General features: G+C 39.9%; 1 protein-coding gene across 2 annotated transcripts in view; it reads left to right on the plus strand.

The window, feature by feature from the left end:
* ADAMTSL1 (ADAMTS like 1) overlaps positions 1 to 25,046 on the plus strand; it is a 453,013-nt gene that overhangs the window by 322,308 nt on the left and 105,659 nt on the right. For both annotated transcript variants that reach the window (XM_089693959.1, XM_089693958.1), the window contains exons 16-20: positions 4,810 to 5,020; positions 15,936 to 16,115; positions 16,318 to 16,471; positions 17,540 to 18,668; positions 20,143 to 20,270. In XM_089693959.1, the coding sequence (XP_089550085.1) occupies positions 4,810 to 5,020; positions 15,936 to 16,115; positions 16,318 to 16,471; positions 17,540 to 18,668; positions 20,143 to 20,270 (1,802 nt within the window). The remainder of the gene's footprint in view (positions 1 to 4,809; positions 5,021 to 15,935; positions 16,116 to 16,317; positions 16,472 to 17,539; positions 18,669 to 20,142; positions 20,271 to 25,046) is intronic.

Raw genomic sequence — 25,046 nt, forward strand, 5'->3', positions numbered from 1 at the left:
AAGAGAATTTTCACCACATTCACTAAGGAAAATTTGCTTGCAAAGTGAAAGTAAAATTTGCTTGCAAAGCAAAAGCCTACTTCTTTTTTTAATTAATTCCAAGGTGTCAAAGAAGCTTTCTTTTCATGTGCAGATCAGTTCACCTTAGGCTACTTAGCAACAAGAAGGCTAATTTTTGCACTCTCTGTAGTGATGGTCATATTTGACAATTATGTATTATTCAGGGGACATTTGAGGCAATCGTTTAATAGACGCATGCATGTGCATACAGATCCCATCTTTCTATTGCATTCAGTATCTAGACTTATCTTTATAAGTTGGGGGCAACTCTAAGACTGGGGAAGTTCTAAAACAAATTTTCTCTGCAGATATCCTGCATGTTTGTGGGTACTTGAGCACTTCCATTCCTCAACTTAGAGCACACCTGCGACCTACAGTGTTTTTCTTATTTTGTTTTGGATACTGTGGGGACATGTTTTAGTTGCTGTCTCTGTAACCATTATGTGGTCACCAGGACAAAAAGTGAATGAAAATCTCTCCAGGAGATACCAATAATAACAAAATGACACTTCTAACCCTATCCATATTTTTTAAATTTTGAATGAAGTTGGTTTGAGGATCTAAAGCTTACCATTTAGCTTCTATATAGCAGTAAGTGAAGGTTTTGAATTTTTTTTGTATTCCTGAGGTCTACGTCTTCTTAGGACAAGGGCAGGCTGGCCAAAATAATGGCAATGGATCTTTAGAGCATTAGATCTCAGTAATAAATAAAGAGTGTATGTGTATATATATATATATATATATATATGTGTGTGTGTGTGTGTATTTTACTCTTCCATTGTTTAATCAATATCTACTCAAGGTTTTCTAAAGAATACCCTTCCATTTATTGTACAAACTAGAATAAATGTTTGTCTTTTCACCGGGAAGTGATGATGGCAGCAGAACTAGAGTTGATAACCTATTTGCCAATATAACAGTAATAATATTACAATTATATTATAATTGTTGCAATTATAGTTATTGCAACAATTCTACTCATTAATATATTGGACATTCCCATGGAGACATTAAAAAAAATTTGGGTGGGATGTTTTATTCACTAAAATCAGCCCAAACTAATGTGTGCTAAAATGCTTGTGGACAATGTTGTCATTCCTTTAACAGCATTACAAAAAAAAAAGAAATATATATATATATATATATATATATATATATATACTCAAAAAAATTGAAGGACCACTTTGAAAACACATCAGATGGGACAAAATATCATGCTGGATATCTATACTGATATGGACTGGGTAATGTGTTAGGAATATAAAGATGCCCCATTATTTGATGGAAATGAAAATTATCAACCTACAAAGGACTGAATTCAAAGACACCCCAAAAATCAAAGTGGAAAAATGATGCAGGAGGCTAGTCCATTTTGCTCAAATTTCATTGCAGCAACTCAAAAGGGTACTCAGCAGTTTGTATGATCCCCACATGCTTGTATGCATATCTGACAATGTCTGGGCATGCTTCTAATGCGACAACGGATGGTGTCCTGGGGTATTTCCTCCCAGATCTGGACCAGGGTATCACTGAGCTCGTGCACAGTCTGAGGTGCAACCTGTCAGTGTCGGATGGACCGCAGCATGATATCCCAGAGGTGTTCTATTGGATTTAGGTCAGGCGAGCGTGGGGACCATTTAATGATATCAATTTCTTCATCCTCCAGGAACTGCCTGCATGCTCTCTCCACGTGAGGCATTGTTGTGCACCAGAAGAAACCCAGGACCCACTGCACCAACGTAGGGTCTAACAATGGGTCCAAGAATTTCATCCCGATACCTAATGACAGTCAGGGTGCCATTGTCTAGCCTGTACAAGTCTGTGCATCCCTCCATGGATATGCCTTCTTGGATCATCACTGACCCACCACCAAAACAGTCATGCTGAATGTTACAGGCAGCATAACATTCTCCACGGCTTCTCCAGACCCTTTCACGTCTGTCACATGTGCTCAGGGTGAACCTGCTCTCAGATGTGAAGAGCACAAGGCGCCAGTGGCAGACCTGCCAATTCTGGTGTGCAATGGCAAATGCCAATTGAGCTCTATCATGCTGGGCAGTGAGCACAGGACCCACTAGAGGATGTCAGGCCCTCAGGCCACCCTCATGAAGTCTGTTTCCGATTGTGTGGTCAGAGACATTCACACCAGTGGCCTGCTGGAGGTCATTTTGTAGAGCTCTGGCAGTACTCATCCTGTTCCTCCTTGCACAAAGCAGCAGATACCGGTCCTGCTGATGGGTTAAGGACCTTCTACGGCCCTGTCCAGCTCTCCTAGAGTAACTGCCTGTCTCCTGGAATCTCCTTCATGCTCTTGAGACTGTGCTGGGAGACACAGCAAACCTTCTGGAAATAGCATGTATTGATGTACCATCCTGGAGGAGTTGGACTGCCTGTGTAACCTCAGTAAGGTCCAGGTGTCGCCTCATGCTACCAGTAGTGACACTGACCCTAGGCAAATGCAAAACTAGTGAAAAATAGTCAGAAAAGATTAGTAGGGAAAAAATGTCAGTAGCCTCCACCTGTAAAACCATTCATGTTTTGGGGGTTGTCTCATTGTTGCCCATCTAGTGCACTTCTTGTTAATTTCATCAACACCAAAGCAGCTGAAACTAATCAACAACCCCCTCTGCTACTTAACTGAACAGATCAATATCCCAGGAGTTTAATTGATTTGATGCTATACTCTGATTAATTTTTTTTTAGCAGTGTGTGTATATATATATATATATATATATATATATATATACAGGTGAAACTCAAAAAATTAGAATATCGTGCAAAAGTTCATTTATTCAAGTAATGCAACTTAAAAGGTGAAACTAATATATGAGATAGACTCATTACATGCTAAGCAAGATAGTTCAAGCCGTGATTTGTCATAATCGTGATGATTATGGCTTACAGCTCATGAAAACCTCAAATCCACAATCTCAGAAAATTAGAATATTACATGCAATCAATAAAACAAGCATTGTACATAGAACAGTATTGGACCTCTGAAAAGTATAAGCATGCATATGTACTCAGTACTTGGTTTGGGCCCCTTTTGCAGCAATTACTGCCTCAATGCGGCGTGGCATGGAAGCTATCGGCCTGTGGCACTGCTGAGGTGTTATGGAAGACCAGGATGCTTCAATAGCGGCCTTCAGCTCTTCTGCATTGTTTGGTCTCATGTCTCTAATCTTTCTCTTGGCAATGCCCCATAGATTCTCTATGGGGGTCAGGTCAGGCAAGTTTGCTGGCCAATCAAGCACAGTAATCCCACAGTCATTGAACCAGGTTTTGGTGCTTTTGGCAGTGTGGGCAGGTGCCAAGTCCTGCTGGAAAATTAAGTCAGCATCCCCATAAAGCTCGTCTGCGGAAGGAAGCATGAAGTGCTCCAAAATCTCCTGGTAGACGGCTGCGTTGACCCTGGACTTAATGAAGCACAGTGGACCAACACCAGCAGATGAAATGGCTCCCCAAATCAACACAGACTGTGGAAACTTCACACTGGACTTCAAGCATCTTGCGGTGTGTGCCTCTCCATTCTTCCTCCATACTCTGGGTCCTTGGTTTCCAAATGAGATGCAAAAGTTGCTCTCATCAGAAAAGAGGACTTTGGACCACTGAGCAACAGACCAGGTCTGTTTTTCTTTAGCCCAGGTAAGACGCTTCTGACGTTGTTTGTTGTTCAGGAGCGGCTTGACAAGAGGAATACGACATTTGAAGCCCATGTCCAGGATCCGTCTGTGTGTGGTGGCTCTTGATGCACTGACTCCAGCCTCAGTCCACTCCTTGTAAAAGTCCCCAACACTTTTGAATGGCCTTTTCCTGACAATCCTCTCCAGGCTGCGGTCATCCCTGCTGCTTGTGCACCTTTTTCATCCACACTTTTCCCTTCCACATAACTTTCTATTAATGTGCTTTGATACAGCACTTTGGGAACATCCAGCTTCTTTTGCAATTAACTTTTGAGGCTTTCCCTCCTTATGGAGGGTGTCAATGATGATTTTCTGCACAACTGTCAGGTCAGCAGTCTTTCCCATGATTGTGATTCCTACTGAACCAGACTGAGAGACCATTTAAAGGCTCAGGAACCCTTTGCAGGTGTTATGGCTTAATTAGCTGATTAGAGTGGGACACTTTGAGCCTAGAATATTGCACCTTTTCACAATATTCTAATTTTCTAAAATTGTGGATTTGGGGTTTTCATGAGCTGTAAGCCATAATCATCACAATTATGACAAATCACGGCTTAAACTATCTTGCTTTGAATATAATGAGTCTATCTCATATACTAGTTTCACCTTTTAAGTTGCATTACTGAAATAAATGAACTTTTGCACAATATTCTAATTTTTCGAGTTTCACCTGTATATAAAATTATTTTTTTATTATTATAATTATTTTTTTTTTGTTCTGGAGTTTTAATAAATGTTCCCTTTTTTCAGTTGCTTCAAAGTTTTGGGTAATAGTGTTGTCTGCTAGAAAGCTTTAGTTTAGTGTAATGTAACTAGCAAAATATGTAAATGCAAAAAAACGTTATACATGATGTTTTCATTACTAAAAATGGGAACAAAAGCAACTAAATGCTTGCATTACCATAAATCAGGATGTGGGTGCTTCCTGTTAACTGTGGCTGATTTTCCCAAATGAAGTAAATTCCCACACATTGCAGTCTTTGATTTTACTATACCTACCTTGCAAATACATATTGACACTTGGGAGCTATACAGAATATTTAATGATGTGGCTTTTTTCCACCAGGTGGGAAACTGGAAACTGGAGCTCGTGCAGCTTGACTTGTGGCGTTGGATTACAGACCAGAGATGTGTTCTGCTCTCATCTTCTGTCCCGAGAGACAAATGAAACTGTTGTTTTGGGTGATGATGTCTGCAGACAACCTAAACCTATTTCGGTGCAAGCCTGCAACCGTTTTGACTGTCCACCTTCTTGGTATACTACAGAGTGGAAACCGGTAAGACATGATCTCTGTCAACATTTTTATCAAGTACTGATAGCATGCATAAAGTGTATCCCTAACTTGAGTCTTGAGTCTTTATTCACTTGATGATAAATATAATACGTGATTACAACCTTTTGTCTATACATGAATTTAGCCAATCCTCATGTGGCTACTCCCAATAATGTTAATACCAAAGGATAACACCTGTACAAAATATAAAGATCTAATGTATTTATACAGTAAAGAATCGGACTACTAATCAATTATAACAAAATAAAAAGTAGCCAGTATAACTTTAAAAGTAATGATATTACAATGTAAACACAGAATGGTACCAATACATATAGACAACTACAGGAAAGAAAGTGACAGGAATGAAACATAGAATAATGATGATACATTACGCAGACATCCTGATGACTGAGCTTCAAGAGGGGAAGGAGAGCAATGGATTACTTTTATACCCCTCCACCCCCCCATTCCAAGTAAAGTCACACCCTTCCACATATCTTAACCTCTAATGGGTGGGCTCAAGACACTGGTCAGTTTAAGTCACCAGCTGAAAAAGACAGGATGGTCCCAGCTGCCTTCCTTCCCCCTCACCTCAATCAAGTCCTTTGAAGTGGCATCCCCCACAGTTATTTGTCCTTTTTATTACAGCAATTCTCAAAATATCCATTTCCTGAAATTTCTTTAGAACTTACAGTAGATACCTATCAAAGGTTCACCATAATGTTCATGAAGGTAAAAATTATTATAGTCCCAAAATAGTCTTAAATGGCTTTATGTAGCCCTGGAAATCGTTTGTGACTCATGCTAAATTGACAGTATGGGAAGCAGTAACTGTGGTGTATTACCTATTACATTAAAGACCTGATGGGCAGCTTAGTGTACTGTAAACCTTGCTTTACCTGACACAGTGATGGTTATTATCATGAGATATACCAAGTCACATTTCAGAGAGTTGGTTAAATAATGTTCAGATGCCATTGGAGCTTAGTTTTCTATGGATGCTTATTTCCAAATGAACTTTCTTTAGTATTTGATGTACAGTGTACAACTATCTGGAAAAATCATTTTTGCTGGCTCTTAAAGATTTGAACTATTATTATTAATGAAACCCCAGGAGATACAGATAGGAAAACTGCTGATGGGAAGAGCCATATTTAGAAATCATGCTTCCTTGGGGACATGCTAATAATGCTCTATTATACAAGCTCTTCCTTCAGTTCTCTTTCCATGCTGTATCATTTCTGAGTTCACTTAGTGGGCATATAGTCAGGGGCAGGACAAGAGAGATGCAGAAGGGGCAGGTGTCCCAGGCACAATGTTTCTATATAGAGAGAAGGTTGCTGAGAGCTTCATCCTCTCCCTATTCCCTGTGCCTCACTGACAGGAGTGACTGCAGTGTCACTCCTGCCAACAAGGCTTTTTTTCTCACCTCTGTCACTTGTTGTAAACAAAGAAGCTGGCTTCCTCTGGGTGTCTCTCTCAGGGCTCAGCAGAACAGCAGAGCCCAGCCTCCTAGCAGCTGCTCTTCTTTCACTTAAAACTAGGTAAGTAGTTGTGGGGGTTGGTGGAAGAGCTATGAACTGCGAGGGCTCTGGAGGGGGAGCTCTGGGAAGGGGGAATAACTTTTTAGTAGTGTTGGTGAGTGGGGGTTGAGGAATGTACTGTATTGTGGGGATAGGGTGAAGGGAGACATTTGTAGTGAGGGGAGAGTTCTGTACTGGGTGGTTGTGGGCAGAGTGATGTGCTGGTGTGTTACCCATTCCTGAGCCCTGTGCAATTATTATTATTATTATTATACAGTATTTATAATAATAGCCCTGAGCCCTGCACCCTGTGCAATACCTGCCTTTGCACCTGCACAATACCCATCCTGAACCCTACACAATATGCACTCATAAACCCTGCAAAAGACACACTCCAGAGCCCCATGCCTTGTAATATATGTACTGCTAAGCCCTGCACCCTCTGTAATACACACTTTTGAGCCCTGTGCCTTGTACAATATGCTCTCCTGAACTTTCCTCAGACTGACACGAGTATCAAAGGGACATTTTTTTTTCCTTTCAGTTACACCACAGCCACAAAGACATTTCTTCCTTTCAGTTACACCACTGATGCAGGGACATTTTTTGTTCCAATCACACCAGAGATGCAAATACATTTTTCCTTCTAGTGACACCACTGATGTGGGGACATTTTTTCCTTCCAGTATCATCGTCGATGCAAGGACATGTTTTACTTCCAATGACACCACTGATGCAGGGACATTTTTCTTCCAATGACACCACTGACTCAGGAACATTTTTCCTTTCAGTGACACTACCAATGCAGGGACTTTTTTCCTACCAATGACACCACTGATTCAGAAAAATGTTTTTCCTTCCAGTAACACCACTGATGCAGGGACTTTTTCCCCTCCAGTGACACCTCTGATGCAGGGACATGTTTTCCTTCTAGTGTTACCACTGATGCAGGGACATTTTTTTCCTTCCAATTACACCACTGACTATATGGACACTTTTTCTTTTGCCACTGTTAGCGCCATATTTGTGTAATGATTTTAAACTATTGAGTTCACTGCAGTGTTACAGAAACATTAGTACTAGTTCATCACATACTACAAATATCACATAAGTTTCGGCATGCGCCACTAGTGGCCTAGTCCCCTTCTAATTCTCCACCCAGTGGGGGTGAAGGTCGAGCACAGTTTCCTATCTTCATCCTGGGCACTGAATTTGCTTTGTTTCCTATTTTATATATTACTTCTTGTAAATGTAAATTGTTATTTACTACATAATGGGGGAGATTTACTAAAACTGGCGCACACAGAATTTGTTGCAGCTGTGCGTAGTAACCAATCAGCTTCTAACTTCAGCTTGTTCAGTTAAGCTTTGCCAATAAAACCTGGAAGCTGATTGGTTGCTATGCAGATCTGCATTAGATTCTATGTGCACCAGTTTTAGTAAATCTACCTCAATATGTTATCTAAATGTTATCTGTGTGATAATCATTAAAGGAAACTCATATTGAACGCACTACTGCTGCTTTTCTCCCGTGGTTGTGTTTTTGGTGCTTTTTTTGAGCCACATCAGAAACGTTGCAAAAATGCATGTTACCGCATTTTGGAACTGGGCAGTGTGAAAGTAGCCTTACTGAATGAGTAGCACATATTCACTTTGCAAAGTGAATTTTCATCCTGCATGAGAATTTCAGCTTAGCTTAGTGAATGTGGTGAAAATTGACCTTGCAACATATACCCAATGATAAGCAAGAGAAAAAAAAACTTTTTCTTGCATCTTTGAAATCACTGAAATCAGCAAAGCTTTACCTCATTCACTAAGCTATGGGAAAATTCCCTTGCAATGTAAAAATTCACTTTGCTAAGTAAACAGTCATATAGACTGTTCACTTAGCAAAGTGAATTTTTACATTGCAAGGGAATTTTCCCATAGCTATATATAATATGATTTATACAAAGTGTACCGCACAGTGCACATTATATAGATTATCTTTAGGATTATAGATGTCTAGATGATATAGATATATAGATGATTACGAAAGCTGCTTAGGGAGGGCTTGCACAAACAAACACAGAATTGAACATTAACAAGTATAGAATATTCAGTATGTATATGTGCATGAATCTCTTGTATCCGATTCGTTTAAACACATGTGAATTTCTGGATCCTCTATAAATCGTTTACTGGATGCTGATTTGTAACTGTTATTTCAGACATCCTTAAATTGAAGCATAAACACAAACAGGTGAAAGGCATTAAATATTTACTTATGTGTACTACAAAGAGCTTTCTCTTTGTAGAAATATAGGGTGGAAAAATTGGGAGAGTTTAAGAAATCTGGATGCATTTAAAAGCCTTCTTATTTTTGGCAGATGAATTTATTGTAATCAAAGCTTATATCCTTCAAGATGATAAAGAAGAAGCCCTATAAATTTAAACCTGCACTTTTTAAAGATTGTTGTTTTTGGGACCATGCCAACCACAGGTTTTATCTTGATTTCAGCAGCATTGTATTGGGAGAAACACAGTGCAAAACACTTAGCAGAACAATACAAACATTTACTCTTCTGCTACATTTTACTTTTACTGTATATTATTATTAAGAACATTCCATTATTTTTACCTGTGAACTTGCCAGTAAGTCTGTTATTTTTCAACTTTCTTTAACACACCAAGTTATCCAGAAAAAAATGGCAGTTAGAGGGTTGGGACAAACCATTTAACACTGTCAGGGGTGCCTTAAATGGTCCGCTTTTATTCACATATGTAAAACCTTTATCCCAAAAAGAAAAAATCTGTTGCTGTAACTGCTTATAAAATGTTAGCTGGAGTTCGGCTTTTGTCAAGCCCATCTAAATCTGCTGGTCTAACACTACCCTCTCCCCAGACTGACAATGCTGCTGTCCACATGTGTCTCTGTTGCTCCTCCATCCAGTGTGGAGACACCGTAAGGCTGCATGTACATGAGCCTACTCTGACCGCTGGCTGATGGGAAACACAGATCGGGGAAAAATGCGGTAATGTGGTTGGCGCGTTTTTACCACATTTTGCATTTTCCCACGGTCGGCGGTCAAAACGTTCCTATCCTGAATGCAATTCTTTCATGTTCAGGAGAGGGAAGTTTAACCTCACCTAAATGCGGCAGATCTGCTAAAAGCCTATGTGTACATGGACACATAGGCTTTTATGCAATTGAGTTTAGGAGCTTTGGCAAAAAAAAAGCCAAAAGCTCCAAAACTGGAGTTTAGCAGCTGCTCGTATATATGAAGCCTAAGGCAGGAAGGGTTTTTTTTTTTTTTTTTACTAAAGCTGGTTTACTCAGTACCTGGTGACGCTGTGCATGGTAGCCAGTCAGCTTCTAACCTCAACTTGTTTAATTAAAGCAGAGTTCCACTCAAAAGTGGAAGCTCCACTTATTTGCCTCCTCCCCCCTCTACTGCCATATTTGGCACCTTTTTTGGGGGGGGAGGGGGAGCGGGTACTTGGCTTTGACAGATACCCACTCCCAAATCCGGCTCAGTTCTCTGCGGCAAAGTGAGCTGGAAGTTTGGCTCCCTCCTTGCTCCCACAGTCTCCTGGGAACTTTCACAGGTTGCAGCAGAATGCTGGACCAATCAGGAGGCGCGGTGCAACTCGCGCGTGTGCAGTTGGCACCAGGCTCCACGTTGCTCCAGCGGCCATCTTTGAATACGGATGGTTAGTCCCATTGACACAGTTATTTGTCTCTGCATACCTGGATGTTTTTGCTATTTACCTGGATACTTTTAACTACCCAAATAAATTATCAATTACTACACATTGGGCATATTTCTGCTTTAACTCCCTCTTGGGAGGATTACTTTTCAGATGACCCAGTATCCAGTTTCCAGAGAGGGAGCTTCCTGTACATCTGGTGAGCTGCACCCATCCATCCCTTAAAGGGGACTCTGGCATTCCTTTGATCTACACCTATAACCCCAGGATCCTACATATTCTGAGAAGGAGTCATCCCCATCCCTGCCCCATTTCAGATGACCTTGATGACATCAGGATATATTATATAAAGGCGCGTTTTACTATGCGCTCCGGTGAGTGCGTATTTCTTCCATACTAAATCGCACAAGCACCGAATTATAAAAGAACGCAGGATTCCTAGGAGCACTTTATGAACTTTATTAATTTATATATTTATTATTTATGATGCTTTTTATAATTACATTTACCTTTTTATTGTAATTTACTTGAGCGCTGTACATTTTACACATTTTGATCTTTTGAGGTTTGTTTTGGCTACCTTAGTGCATAGCGGCTGATTCTTTCTATGTGCGCTCGCATTTACTTATTACTTTGGAACTCCACTTTAACCTTTAGCAATAAAACCTGTAAGCTGATTGGGTTCTATGCAGATGTGCACAAGATTCTGCGTGAACCAGCTTTAGTACATAAACCCCAGATCACCAGGTAAAAATAAAACAAAGCCTAAAAAGGGAAAACAAATGAAGCTACCACATTTAAGAAATGTAAGCTATACCACCTGCAGACAAATACTGTACTGTAGTTATGAATTCACAAAGAATGATGCTCCAGGAAAATGTGATGAACCTTTCCTCCACTTTGGCTCCAACATTAAAGAAAAAACAGTGATCCTGTCACTGAAATACACTTTAGATGGCCTGGGAGGATAGATATCACATGTGCTGGCATGGCAATGCAGACATAGGTGTTTCTATGATTACTGCTATAAAAAGGATCAACATTTCCCTGTAATTTATAAGAAGATTGTAGATGAGTTTTACTTCTCTTTCACATTAGTTCCATTGAGTTTTTAACAATTTTAGTACATTCAAAGTAAAGCAAGCATGTATTGCACAGTATGCACAACATACAGTGCATAAAATGATGAGTCTCATGTCTATGATATTACAAGTTATTATTTGGGATCCAGTTTTAATTTGAAAGACCCCTGTAGGCCCATCTCAATGTTATTTGTAGCATTTTATTATAGTGAATGCGTATTCTCTTTTCTTTTTTTCTTTCACTTTTTCTTATTTTTTCAATCCAGAGAACCTTTCTTTTACAATAAGCATTCATTTGGGACTTTGCCACATTGCTTAATGTCGTAAAACTTTCTAAAATGCACAAAATAAAGTTGAAAAACAAATTTTCTGTTGATTTAACTCTAGGGCATGGAAAACCTCATGAGTCATCCTATGTCAGCGCAATGAAAATATATGTCTATATTAGATTTTCCATTTACAATACAATCATTATGCTTCATATTCACAATTGTGGAAAAAATCTCTATTCCTAACCAATTATTCTAAAAAGTCAAATTACCTTGGCAGACAGTTTGTTGGGGGTTTTTTTCAGTGTAGAGTATATCCAGTTGGCTTTTCAAAAATATCTTTTCTATACAGCTAACTGGTGACCAGCACTGTCCTTCGATATTGTCACTTGTCATGAGTCCATACATGTACTGTATGTAAATCAGTGGTTAGAAAGCCAAAGACAAAACATGAAACGTATGTTCTTTTTCTATGTGGGAACAAATCTTATTTGCTTGGTATACAATGGAATTGTTTTTATGTGCTTTAATTGCACTTCACAAAACATCCACAGTTTTGAACACAGTATATTAAATTCCAAAATAAAGAAATCTGTCCCCAACTAAAACTAGCATTGTAATGGTATTTTAAGAATAATCCTGGGCTCTCCTGTAATACAGTTTTAAGAGCACCTTCTGAGCTCAAACCTCAATACAGCAATTATAGATGTATCATGCTAAATCCAAATTCCATGAGTTGTAATTCTGTATAAAGTAAATATTCTAGGATAAAGAATTATGCTGGTGAAAACCAACCTTCACATAAATATACATCAAGTCTTGTATGGTGTGTATCTAGCATATGTTGGATTTCAGGAAACAGCTAAATACATATATGAGAGCTATTTAACCTTCTAAAGCCTTGGTATTTCTGTCCATGCAGTTGAGATTTATTCAGTTCTGTCTCACAACACAGCCCTGTCTGATAAGGCAGCAGACCGGATTTTTCTCTGCTGTAGTCAAGTAACACTTACAGGTCTTGTCCCCAATACGTTCCCCAGACAGTGAATGGACAGTGAAAGCAGAAGCAGCAGCCTGATGAGCTCTTCCCTCTGTAACACTGCTCCCTCCTCCTATCAACTTGTTCCCTGATAGCACAAAATACATACAGTATAACAATCTATTCATAAGAACAGATCTGCACTGTTTTATGTCTTTTACTGTATATCTGCTTGGGGTTCAGCTTTGAATATAGTTATCAAAGTCGAGCTTGGACCATCTTTCTTACATCCTGCACTCTTTTCAATAGTTCAGTGCTAGCTGGGTGGAATAGCGCACTTAAAAGCAGTAGATATTTAAGCAAACTATAAATTTGTATTGTGTCAGCTAGGGTTTTCATAATGTCTTTTGCTACTGCATTTACATTAATTCTAGCTAAATATTTTATAGGATATTTGGCTGTCAATTACCGTATTTTTCGCTCCATAAGACGCACTTTTTTCCCCCCAAAAAAGGGGGGAAAATGTCAGTGCGTCTTATGGAGCGAATATAAAGCGCCCGGTCCGGTATTTCTGCCGCCACCATGTCAGAATACCGGGCCGGCCGCTCAGCTGTTCTCTCCTGCAGGGCCTTACCTGTTCCTCGCTCCAGCGCTGCACAGTCTTCCCGCGCTGGCTTCTGTGACAGCCGGGTGCCCACTGCGCATGTGCTGCGCTTTGTGAATGATCCGGTGTCTTCTGGGACACATGACAGGTCCCAGAAGGCGCCGGGCCATTCACAAAGCGCAGCGCTTCTCGCGCATGCACAGTGGGCACCCGGCTGTCACAGAAGCCGGCCCGGGAAGAAGAGCGAAGGGCAACTCCGCGGAAGTGGGAGCAGGTACCCGCTCCCCCTCCCTCCCCAAAGGTCATCAGTCTCTGGTCATTCCCTGCACTGTCTGCAGTCTCTGGTCATTCCCTGCACTGTCTGCAGTCTCTGGTCATTCCCTGCACTGTCTGCAGTCTCTGGTCATCTCCTGTACTGTGTCCGCAGTCTCTGGTCATCTCCGGTACTGTGTCCACAGTCTCCGGTCATCTCCTGTACTGTGTCCGCAGTCTCCGGTCATCTCCTGTACTGTGTCCGCAGTCTCTGGTCATCTCCTGTACTGTGTCCGCAGTCTCTGGTCATCTCCTGTACTATGTCCTCAGTCTCTGGTCATCTCCTGTACTGTGTCCTCAGTCTCTGGTCATCTCCTGTACTGTGTCCGCAGTCTCTGGTCATCTCCTGTACTGTGTCCATAGTCTCTGGTCATCTCCTGTATTGTGTCCGCAGTCTCTGGTCATCTCCTGTATTGTGTCTGCAGTCCATTGGTTCAGAATATTTTTTTTCCTTGTTTTTCGCCTCTAAAACCTAGGTGCGTCTTATGGTCAGGTGCGTCTTATGGAGCGAAAAATACGGTAGTTAGTTGTTTGCATTGTTTTCTAAGTTTGGAAGGTTATAATCTTATTCCATTGGGGTTTACACCGTGTTCCAAATTATTATGCAAATGATATTTTTCTCATTTACCTAAATAATTGATGTAAATAACAGTCAGCATAATTCTCATGTTATAAACTATTAAGAGTACAATTCACATTTTATTGAACAAACCTCCTAATGATAACAGGATTTTTTTTAAACATAAAAAGCTTCCAATGCACCGTTCCAAATTATTACGCACAGTAAGTTTCAAAACACCTTATAGGTTGTAAAGAACTGAAAATTGTCATTTGTTGTGTTTGCAGCATATTTACTGAAATCAAAAGCTATTTCAATCAAACTTCTAACAATATTTTAACTTTTTAAACATTTTAACAGGTCACGTTACATTTTAGCATAGGACCCCTTATTTGATAGCAGCTTCCATTGAACTTGTGAGTTTTTGGACAGTTTCTGCTTGAATTTGTTTGCAAGATGTCAGAATAGCCTCCCAGAGCTGCTGTTTGGATGTAAACTGCCTCCCGCCCTCATAGATCTTTTGCTTGAGGATGCTCCAATGGTTCTCAATAGGATTGAGGTCAGGGGAGGATGGAGGCCACACCATGACTTTCTCTCCTTTTATACCCATAACAGCCATTGATGCAGAGGCATTCTTTGCAGCATGAGATGGTGCATTATCATGCATGAAGATGATTTTATTATGGAAAGCATAGTTCTTCCTTCTGTACCAGGGAAGAAAGTGGTCAGTCATAAACTCCATATACTTTGCAGAGGTCATATTTACACCTTCGGGGTCCCTAAAGGGGCTGACCAGCTCTGTTCCCATGATTCCGGCCCAAAACATGACTCCACCACCGCCTTGCTGATGTCGCAGCCTTGTTGGAACAGGGTGGCCGTCCACCAACCATCCACTACTCTATCCATCTGGACCATCCAGGGTTGCACGGCACTCATCAGTGAACAGGACTGTTTTGAAAAATTAGTCTTCATGTATTTTTCTGCCCAATGAAGCTGTTTCTGCTTGTGAGCATTGGGTATTGGTGGCCGAATAGAAGGTTTATGCACAGTTGCAAGACTCTGGAGGACTCTACACCTTGATGTCTGTGGGACTCCAAAGGCACCAGCAGCTTCAAATATCTGTTTGCTGCTATGTAATGGTATTTTAGCAGCTGCTCTCTTGATCCGATGCATGGATCTGGCAGAAATCTTCCTCAATGTGCCTTTATCTGCACAAACCTGTCTGTGCTCTGAATCAGCCACAAATCTCTCAATAGTGCGATGATCACGTCTACATTTTCGTGAAATATCTAATGTGTTCATACCTCGTCCAATGCATTGAACTATTTCACTCTTTTCGGCAGCAGAGAGGTCCTTTCTCTTCCCCATATTGCTTGAAAATGGTGCTCTGCTTAATAATGTGGAACACCGTCCTTTAGTAGTTTTTCCTTAAATTGGTCTCACTGGCCAATCTAATTATCACAGGTGTCCGAGATTGTTTTCCGTGATCAAAAGAGCCCTGAGACACAATGCCATCCATGAGTTAAACTGAAAAACTAAATATTTAATGTTTGTGACACTTAAATAGAATTTGCATAATAATTTGGAACACAGTGTATTTACTAAAACTGGAAAGTGCAAAATCTGGTGCAACTCTGCATAGGAACCAATCAGTTTCCAGGTTTTATTGCCAATGCTTAAGTGAACAAGCTGAAGTTAGAAGCCTATTGGCTACCATGCACAGCTGCACCCAATTCTGAGTGCACCAGTTTAAGTAAATTCCTCCCATTGTGTTCTGTCATATACAGCTGTAAGAAAGTGCTTTCCAATCCATTTTGCTAACAGTTGCATAAATGGCTCCTCCTTAAATGGTTGCAATAGACTATTTTCATACAATTATGCTTTTAATATTCTGCAGTGCTCTCAGTCTTGTGGTGGGGGCATTCGGGCTCGGGAGGTCCTCTGCAAACAAAGGCTTTCTGATGGCAGCATCTTGGAACTCCCTGAAACATTTTGCTCATCTACAAAGTCTGCAACACAGGAATTATGCCACAATGAAGACTGTCCACCAGAGTGGTCTCTAAATGACTGGTCTCAGGTCTGTAATATTCAAATTTAAACAGAACTTTTTTAATGCTTCACAGATATTTTTGCCTATCCATGAGAAAGTGGATTGTGTTTGTTGCAGAATATTCACACAGTTTTCCAGCCATACTACCAATAAAATGCCATCCTTTTATGAATGATATTCTATTTTTATGTAATAATATGTTCTGTTTCGTTTTACTGTACCTGTATAGTGTTCAGTTTCATGTGGAGAGGGAACGCAAATACAAGGAGCTGTTTGTAAACGGAAGGTGAAAACTGGAGAATATATTGTGGTGAATTCCACTTTATGTACAGATTCAATGCCACACCAGATGACTCGGTCCTGTTCATCAGCACCATGCACAAGTAATGGCAGGTTCTTTTATTTGTTTTTTTTTTATATGATTGTTCCATACTAATTCTGCTGATTTTTTCCATAATATTCTGTGCTGAATTATAGTCAGAAGAACATTATACTTGAACTTTACTTGGTTATTTTACAAACATTAGACAAAATGATATAACCAAATTAGTTATGTCAAAAACATAAAGCGTAACTAATCCCACTGATTTAACTATTTCCCAAAACAGTTACATTTAGGGCATGTTGTGAATGATAACTGTTACAGTTAGTGTGCTTATGTTAGCTCTCATTTGAACTGTCAATCCATTAAATAGCTGCTGTCATAGCACATGTGCAGCATTCTAGCAACTGCAGATCACACAGAGACTAAGATGGCCTAGTCTGTAAATGATTGGAGGGTTTAGTTCCACTTTAATTAAAAATCATTTCTCCTGGGTTCCACAAAGAACTGCCCCAGCCAGGTTCACTTGTCACTAATGCTTTTATTGAGTTAGTGATTCAGAAGGCAAGATCTAGCCAGACACCTAGAGTTTTTTTTAAGAGAGAGGTCAGAAAAATAAGCCTTCATATTTTCCTTTAATGCCCAACTCTAGCCAAAACTTTTTTGATGTGACTCGAGTGAGTACGGTGTAGAGCCTCTGTCAGATTTTTATTGCCATGGTGTTTTCTTCCTGACTGGCATTAGTATTGTGGGGAAAGCTTAGAACCTTTTTTTATTTTTTTAATTTGTTTTTTTTATTGCTGTCTGTGCTTTCGTGCCCTGGCAACATCTGTGTCCCATATTTTTCTTGGTGCCACATAAATAAAAAAGTGGAGAAATGTCTCCTGCAGACACAGACCATATTAAAAATATGACCAAAGTTCTAACCCTTTCCCATACTGCTCAAAACTATAAATGCATTCAGCTATAGTTCTTAAGGAAAGAAGATGTGCGAGCAGCTAGATACAGGCATATTGAACCACTACCAGTTATCTATTTAAGTAAACAATAAAGATAAAGTTTCAAGGTCATTGATGAAGATTCTTGTATTAGATATATGTGCACTAAGTTTTACTTTTTATATTTTAAGGACCTTGGCTTGGCCAGAAGACAAACCCTCAAATATCTGGTCTGAAAAAAATCTACATACAAACCAAAAAGCAGAAGAAGCTTCAATTTGTTGTTGGTGGCTATGCTTACCTCCTGCCAAAGACTTCTCTCGTACTTAGGTGTCCTGTGCGTAGGTTTCGTAAACCTCAAATTATATGGGAGAAAGATGGAAAACACTTGATCAGTTCAGAGCATGTTACTGTGGCACCACATGGATATGTTAAAATTCATCATCTCAGGCCATCAGACACTGGAGTCTACACATGCATGGCTGGACCTAGCCAAGAACATTTTGTGATCAAGCTTATTGGAGAGAACAATAAAATTATTTCTCAGACTTCCAGACATAGAGAAGAAGACACTGTTAAAAAACACAGAAAGAATGATTCTTTTAATCGTCCAGAAAAGCAACAAAATTCAAATCTTTTTAACCGAAGCAAAACTGAAAAGCAGATGCAGATAACGGATCCTGGTAGCCGCTATGATAATATTGTTTCACGTCTTCTGGCACTAAAACCCTGGTCTGACCATCACATGGATCCATCTGACCCTCAAGAATCTTTTGAAAGAAACATCTCCTCTGAGGAAGATCATGGTTTGGAGAATACTGTACCTAATACTTTTGTTACTGATGTTAAGCATGTAGAAGATGTAATACGGTTATTGTCCCAGCAACCTGGTGAACTCCATGACAACAGCAAACATCTCTTATTACAGCTGGCTCATGAGCTAGTTAAAAGCCGTCTAGAAAACCATGGACCACCCGTTTTCAAGCCTGAGCCTAAACAACTTGGTCCAGGAATTTCAGAGCATTCGTTGTATAAACCTGTGTCTGGTTTTTCTAGCTCTTGGAGGTCATCATCAATGGAAGCAGAAGTACTTGAACCACATGAAATTCTCCCAGGCCAAGCTCACAGGAAGCCAGTTATTCTTCGAAAGATATCTGCAGCCCAACATTTCTCCGCTTCTGAGGTTGTTACCCATATTGGACAAACTGTGGCACTGGCTAGTGGAACCCTCAGTGTGCTACTTCATTGCGAAGCTGGAGGAAACCCTAAACCAGTTATAAGCTGGGCAAAGAATGGAGAAGAAGTGAAATACAGTAACAGGTAGTAAAAATACATATATACAGATATTGAAAGACAGGGGTGTATCTGCAGAAAAATGCATATAGCACCGTTCATTTCAGAATTCCCCCTTCATATCAGGATCCACCTTGTATATCAAAACCCTCCTCCATACATCAGTGTCCCTTCTTTCACATCAGATGCCCTCCTTCACATCAGTGAACCCGATCATGTCAGAGCCCCCTCTCACAACAGGAGCCTCCATCTCATCCAAACCTCTTATGCATTAGAGCCTACATCACATCAGAGGCCATATCACATCAGAATCCTCCCCCTTCACATCCGGAGCCTTCCTCACATCAGAGTCCCCATCAACACCAGGATCTCCCCTTACATCAGAAGCCACCATCCTTACCTGCCTGTTCTTTTAGTCCTCTTGTTCAGCTCACACTGCTCAGAATACAGCAGCAGATCACATGGTATAGTCTCAGCTTGGCTCCAGTCACATAACAAAGCTGTCTCCTCCCACAAAGATAGTCCTGTCCCAGACAATTTTAGGGCTATCACAGGATTCTTTAGGGCCTTTTGCTGAGTGGTACCTAGGGAACATGTCATTCCTGCCATGCCTTGGATGTACCACTGATACCAAATGATGTTAGCATTACCAACCATGAGTTTTGCAGTTTGTTTATTGATATTCCTAATGGATGTTAAATATATTTTTCTCTTTATAATTAGAGTTTAAACTAAGCATTCACTTTCTGAATGCCTAACTGATATATAATAACACAAGATATGTCCTTAACGGAAACTGAATATTTTCTGTTGAACATTAAAACTACTGTCTAGCAAAGAAAAGTCAAAAACACATACTATTTGATAAAATGCTAATTGTAACCAACAAAGGAAGGCTCAGACAGCAATAAAAAACCTGACAGTAGTTCCATTCCTTTCCCATTTTATACAAAATTTAAAACAGTATTGTAAGATATATTTAACTTTACAGTTGATTTGTTTACATTTCATTGTATGTGTTGAAGACCAAGTCATCCCAAACGCTTTGGACATTTAAATATTTATATAATCTTAACATACAGTAAATAATCTTTAAAACAAGCCCTTATTGACCTTTGAAGTTACATCCACTGTGAAGCAATTCATGCTCAACAATCACAATAGAAGCACTGAAGTTATTTATGTTGGATCTCAACACTCAGCTCTCCTCTCTTCCTGTGCACCTACTCCGTGTATATATGAGAGAATGAAGGCTGACAGTAGTTATGTCATTGCTCAGAGGGTTAGGTGAGCTAGAATAGAAGCTAAAAGGGAGACGTTTCAGCTGCAAATTTTGAGGATGAAAGGTCAGTGAGGGCTCATTTCGAAGTTTAGCAACTGCTTCTCTAGCATATGTAAACATTTGAATGAGCCAAATGTCTACTTTAAGAAGATCTGTTTTTTAAATGTTACAATTATTTTACATAATTTTAATCTTGTGGTCATTGTTATGTTTAAACAGGATTCTCCTAAAATCAGATGATACCCTGCAAATACTAGAGCCAGTTGAAGCTGACGTTGGGTTTTACACCTGTAATGCCACTAATGCTTTAGGCTCTGCTTCGGTGTCTATTGCCATTACTCTAGCAGGTATGCTATTTAAGACTTTGGTGGATGATATTTACTTTCTTGCATGTTAAAAATGTAGTTTGTTTGTTGTTAAATGTTCTTCCTGAAACTGACATGCAAATCTCAGTGGAGTTATCTACAGAGGATATTTACAATTAGGAGAAATTTGCTGCTGTTATCATCTTGCAATTTCAACATCAATACTGCAGTCATGTGTCACACTGTGTCACATGTTATAGGCATAAGAAAAGGTAATTATACCCCATGGAAATTGTTGACTGTTTCAAAATCTCTGAACCGGCAAACCTTAAATCTTCCATATAAGGTTCCAATGATTAGAACTTCCTTAGGGAGTATGCAGATGGAATCTGTCATATTTGAACCACAGATATATAGGATCTGCTGTTTTATAGACATGTGTTCTCATCATGCCAAGATCAAAAAAAGTTTCTAAAGCCCCCAGAAATTAGATTGCTGATGCCTTTAAATCAAGGGCAAGGGTTTTAAAAAGTTCACCAAATTATTTGGAATTAATAATTACAAACTAAGGAAATTGAACTGTAACATAACTTTCCATCAACGGCAAAATTGTCCTGAACTGGCTGACGTAGCATATCAGGCTCAAAAGTGAGAATCACAAAATGTAATTGTGGGATCAGCAGGTAACACTTCTCTTACAACAGTTAGTGTCAAAGTGCAAACATCTACAAAAAAAAAATTGCACCACTTTAACCTGAATGGGAAGTGTGCCAGGAAAATGCCTTTGCTGTCCAAAAGGAACTTTGCAGCAACAGTTTGCCATTGAATATATTGGCTAATACCAGGCCTTTTGGAACAATGTGCTGTGGACTGATGAATCAAAGACAGAGTCGTTTGCACATAGCAACAGTAGACATGTTTGGCACAAACTAATTACAGCAGAAGAACCTCATACCAACTGTGGAGTAAGATGGTGAAAATATTTTGGTTTGAGGTTTCCTTTGCTCCTCTAGGGCTTGGGCAGCATGCAGTCATCAAGCCAATGATGAATTCTATATCATATAAAAGTGTACTTAATGAGAATGTGAGACCATCTATTTAAAAGTTACAGTTAAATCAGAAAATCATCAGAAGCACACCAGAAAATACACAAAGGATCAGAAAAAAGTAATGGAGGGCTAGGAATTTTTCCAGTCAAATCCCCAATTTGAATCCCATTGAAATGTTGTGGGAGGATTGAACAGGTCAGTTCATGCAAGGAATCTCACAAATATTGTGCAACTGAAGACATTTTTGGTCAAAAAATTCTCAAATGTGATAAAAAATGGTGGGTGGTTGTACAAGTCATTTCTGCTGTGCAAGTCATTTCTGCTAATGGGGGCGGTACCAGTAAGTGTATACTACGTTTTTCACAGTGCACCATTGCATCAAATAATATTTCTGTTAAATAAGTTAAAATAATTATTTTTTTCTGAGAAAAGGCACAAGTGCCGAAGAAATCCCTTTTTCCTGTTTCTCCTTTTGTATCTGGTTTTTCATATATTTAATGGGGATGTAGTGACTGAGTCTTATATCTGGGCCTATGCTCTTTAATCATAAATAAGTTAAAATAATGTCTCCTAATACAATAAATACTATCAATAAAAGGCAAATGATGTGGTTTTATTCACGTAAAAAGTGGTTGTAAAGGCTTGATTTGTTTTTTTCTAAAAAAAAAACAACTTACTTGCTCTGTGCAATGGTTTTTCAAAGAACGGCCTTTAACTTCCTCTTCTGGGGTCCCCCGTTGGTGCTCTAGGCTCCTCTTTTGCATGTGCAAGCTGCTTGATATAGGGGCGCAGGTGCGGGCTCGTTCCCAAGCCAGACTGTGTGCTTGCATAGACACACACAGCATAGCTCGGCCCAGCCCCTCCACTCCCTCCTTACAGGATTTGATTGACAGCAGCAGGAGTCAATGGCCCCGCCCCCTTCTCCTCATTGGCTGGCTGTCTATAATTGACAGCAGTGGGAACCAATGGCTCCAACTTGCTGTCTCAGCCAATGAGGAGGCAGAGACTTGGGATAGCTGAGACTGTTGTGCACATCGATGGATCGCGATGGGGCTCAGGTCAGTAATGAGGGGGCTGGGGGCACTGCTGAACACAGAAGGTTTTTTACTTTCGTGCATAGAAGGTAAAAAACCTTCAGCCTTTACAACCACTTTAATGAAGGGAATGCATTCAGGTAAAATATGTTTTGCCTGTAGAACCACCATCATTTGTACCTGTAAACACTGTATGAATGAAGATCTAATGTTTGTCTGTTAATCGTTGAAAAAGGCAATAATTTCCATGAGGTGTACTTACTTTTTCACATGACTAAATTTGTGTAATAACTGCTGCAGCTGATGAAATGCAAGGCTTCTAGATGATTTGATCTGAATAGATGTTTTTTTTTTATTGAAAGCAAACCTCTTAAGTAACATTAAAATAAATGTTTACTATAATTTGTCTAATCCAATCTACCTAATCAAATATGCTAGCTATATGAAACAGATGGATGTCTTACAGTATATATAATATAATTGGTGTGTACAAGAACAGAGGATTACATTTTCTTTGTATATTTAGCCAGCAGAAAATAAGAATTAGCTTTTCTTTTACGGCAACTGTACATTAAGTCACTGGATAACCTTTAAAGCATAATTCCATGAAGATAAAAAAATCTATGATGTATTAAAAAAAAATTGTAATTATTTTTAAATACAACTATGTAAGTAAATTTGACTTGTTGCCAGCCTCAGAATCCCTTGTAAAGCAAAGACTATAGGAGGAGGGACAGCACTAGGAAAAAATCAGGCATTCTACATGCACATAAAACATGCTGACAGAAGAGAACACAGTGAGCAGATAAATGAGATAATCAGTGTGCTGCTGCTCTTTCATTGTCCAATCACAGGCCTGGGCCAGGGAAATGACTTTCTACTGAATTTCTTAGATGCAGTAGAGAAAACCACCCTGGCTCCACTGCCTGTTAGGGCTGTTTAAATGTCAGGACTTGATGGACAGAAATACACATCCCTTGATCGGTAAAACAGCTGTCATATATGTATTGCGCGTTTAGCTGTTTGCTGAAATTCAGCTTTAAAGTGTTTTTAAAGGTAGAAGGTTTTTTTTTTCCCCTAATGCATTAAGGTAAAAAAATCTTCTGTGCATAGGATCCTTAACAGCCCCTCTTAAAATTATCTGAGCCCGATCTCGACCCAGAGCTGTGCACAAGCAGTGGCTCTCCTTGTGCTCTCTCTCCTCACTAGACATGGAGGCAGCAGTGATAGTCATTGGTTCCTGCTTCTGTCAATCACAACCAGTGAGCAGAGGGCTAGGGGGAAGAAACACACACAGTCAGCTCAGGAGCAAGCCCACTCCAGTGCCTCCATAGCAAACGGTTTGCTATAGGAGCACTTGGCAGGGGAGGAGTCAGAAGCACCAGCAGGGACCCCAAAAGGGGAGGATCAAAGCTGCTCTGTGCAATATCATTATTTTAAAAAAAATTTATAATCACTTTAATCTCAGCTACGTTTTAGATTGTTAAGATGTCTTCTAGCACTTGCACCAATCCATTATTGGCTCAAGTGTAGCAAAAGAAAAAAATCCAACGTCAGTGAAACAAGAAAATACCCCCAGGATTGGTGTCAGTACAGCAAAATACCCCCAGTATTGGTGTCAGTAAAACAAAATGCCCCCAGTAATGGTGTTCAATGAAGCAAACAGAACTCCAGCAGGTGTCAGTGCAGCAATATCCCAAGAATTGATGTCAATGCACAAAAAATCTGGTGTTCAGTGTGTTTTATTACCTCAGTACCTGCTACTGGGATGCTTCATCTCAACCACACTGCTGGCCTAACCATTCTCTTGGAAATTTACCTAAAGCATAAAGCAGAAGATTGCTCCACCTGATGGAGGGAACAAAAGGGCTGTAGACAGTGGTGGAATACTCATGTGTTCCAGCACATGGCCACTTCGTTACAGATGCTCTGGGAAGGAGTTTAGATACCCTTATTCCACAGTATCTACACCCCAAGTCCTTCTGCAAGGTAAATCTGCATGGTCATGAAGGGTTTATTTTATCACTGTACCATGCCACTCTTCCAGATGTTCAGCACAAAAAATGGTGTATGTGCGCTATTTGGTTTTCATGCTCTCTATGCAAACATTTGGCACCCCGTGTAGTCAAGTTGAAAATGGAGAAAGTGGAAGCAGATGTCTTAAAGTGTTCCATAAGCGGATAAAGTAATGGCAACAGTCTTCTGCACTGCTGCTGCACACCTGTGGTATTCTAGAAGACTATCGCCATCACTTTGCCAGCTGATGGAACCCTTCAAGCCTTCTTTTTCCCCATTCTCCATTTTCAACTTGACTATAGGGGTGTCAACTGTTTGCAAAGAGCGCATGAGAACCATATAGCAGGTATGCACCATTTTTAGCGTTGAACATGTGATTCATGTTTCATGTCTGTGTGTGATTCCTTCCTTGTCAGACCGTGAACTTTTCAGACTACCCTTGTACATACCATCTGACAGGGACCCCTGCAATATAGGCTTTTTCATGCAGTGAAAACCTAAACAAATATATTTTATTCATTTTCTAAAACAAACACAGGTCCACCCTAGAAAACAAAGGTAGTTACTGCGATTTTACACATGTTGAATCAAATGTGTTACCTCCAAGGATGTACTGTAAGCAGTCCAGCATGTTGTAGAATGGAATCAGAACCATGTGTTGGTTTATCGAATGAGCAGTATACCAGTAAGAAACTGAGAATCCTTAACAACTACATATT

The sequence above is a fragment of the Staurois parvus genome, unplaced genomic scaffold, assembly GCF_062004578.1.
Source record: "Staurois parvus isolate SC_StPar_1 unplaced genomic scaffold, SC_StPar_1.0 ptg000644l, whole genome shotgun sequence".
Classification (NCBI taxonomy): domain Eukaryota; kingdom Metazoa; phylum Chordata; class Amphibia; order Anura; family Ranidae; genus Staurois; species Staurois parvus.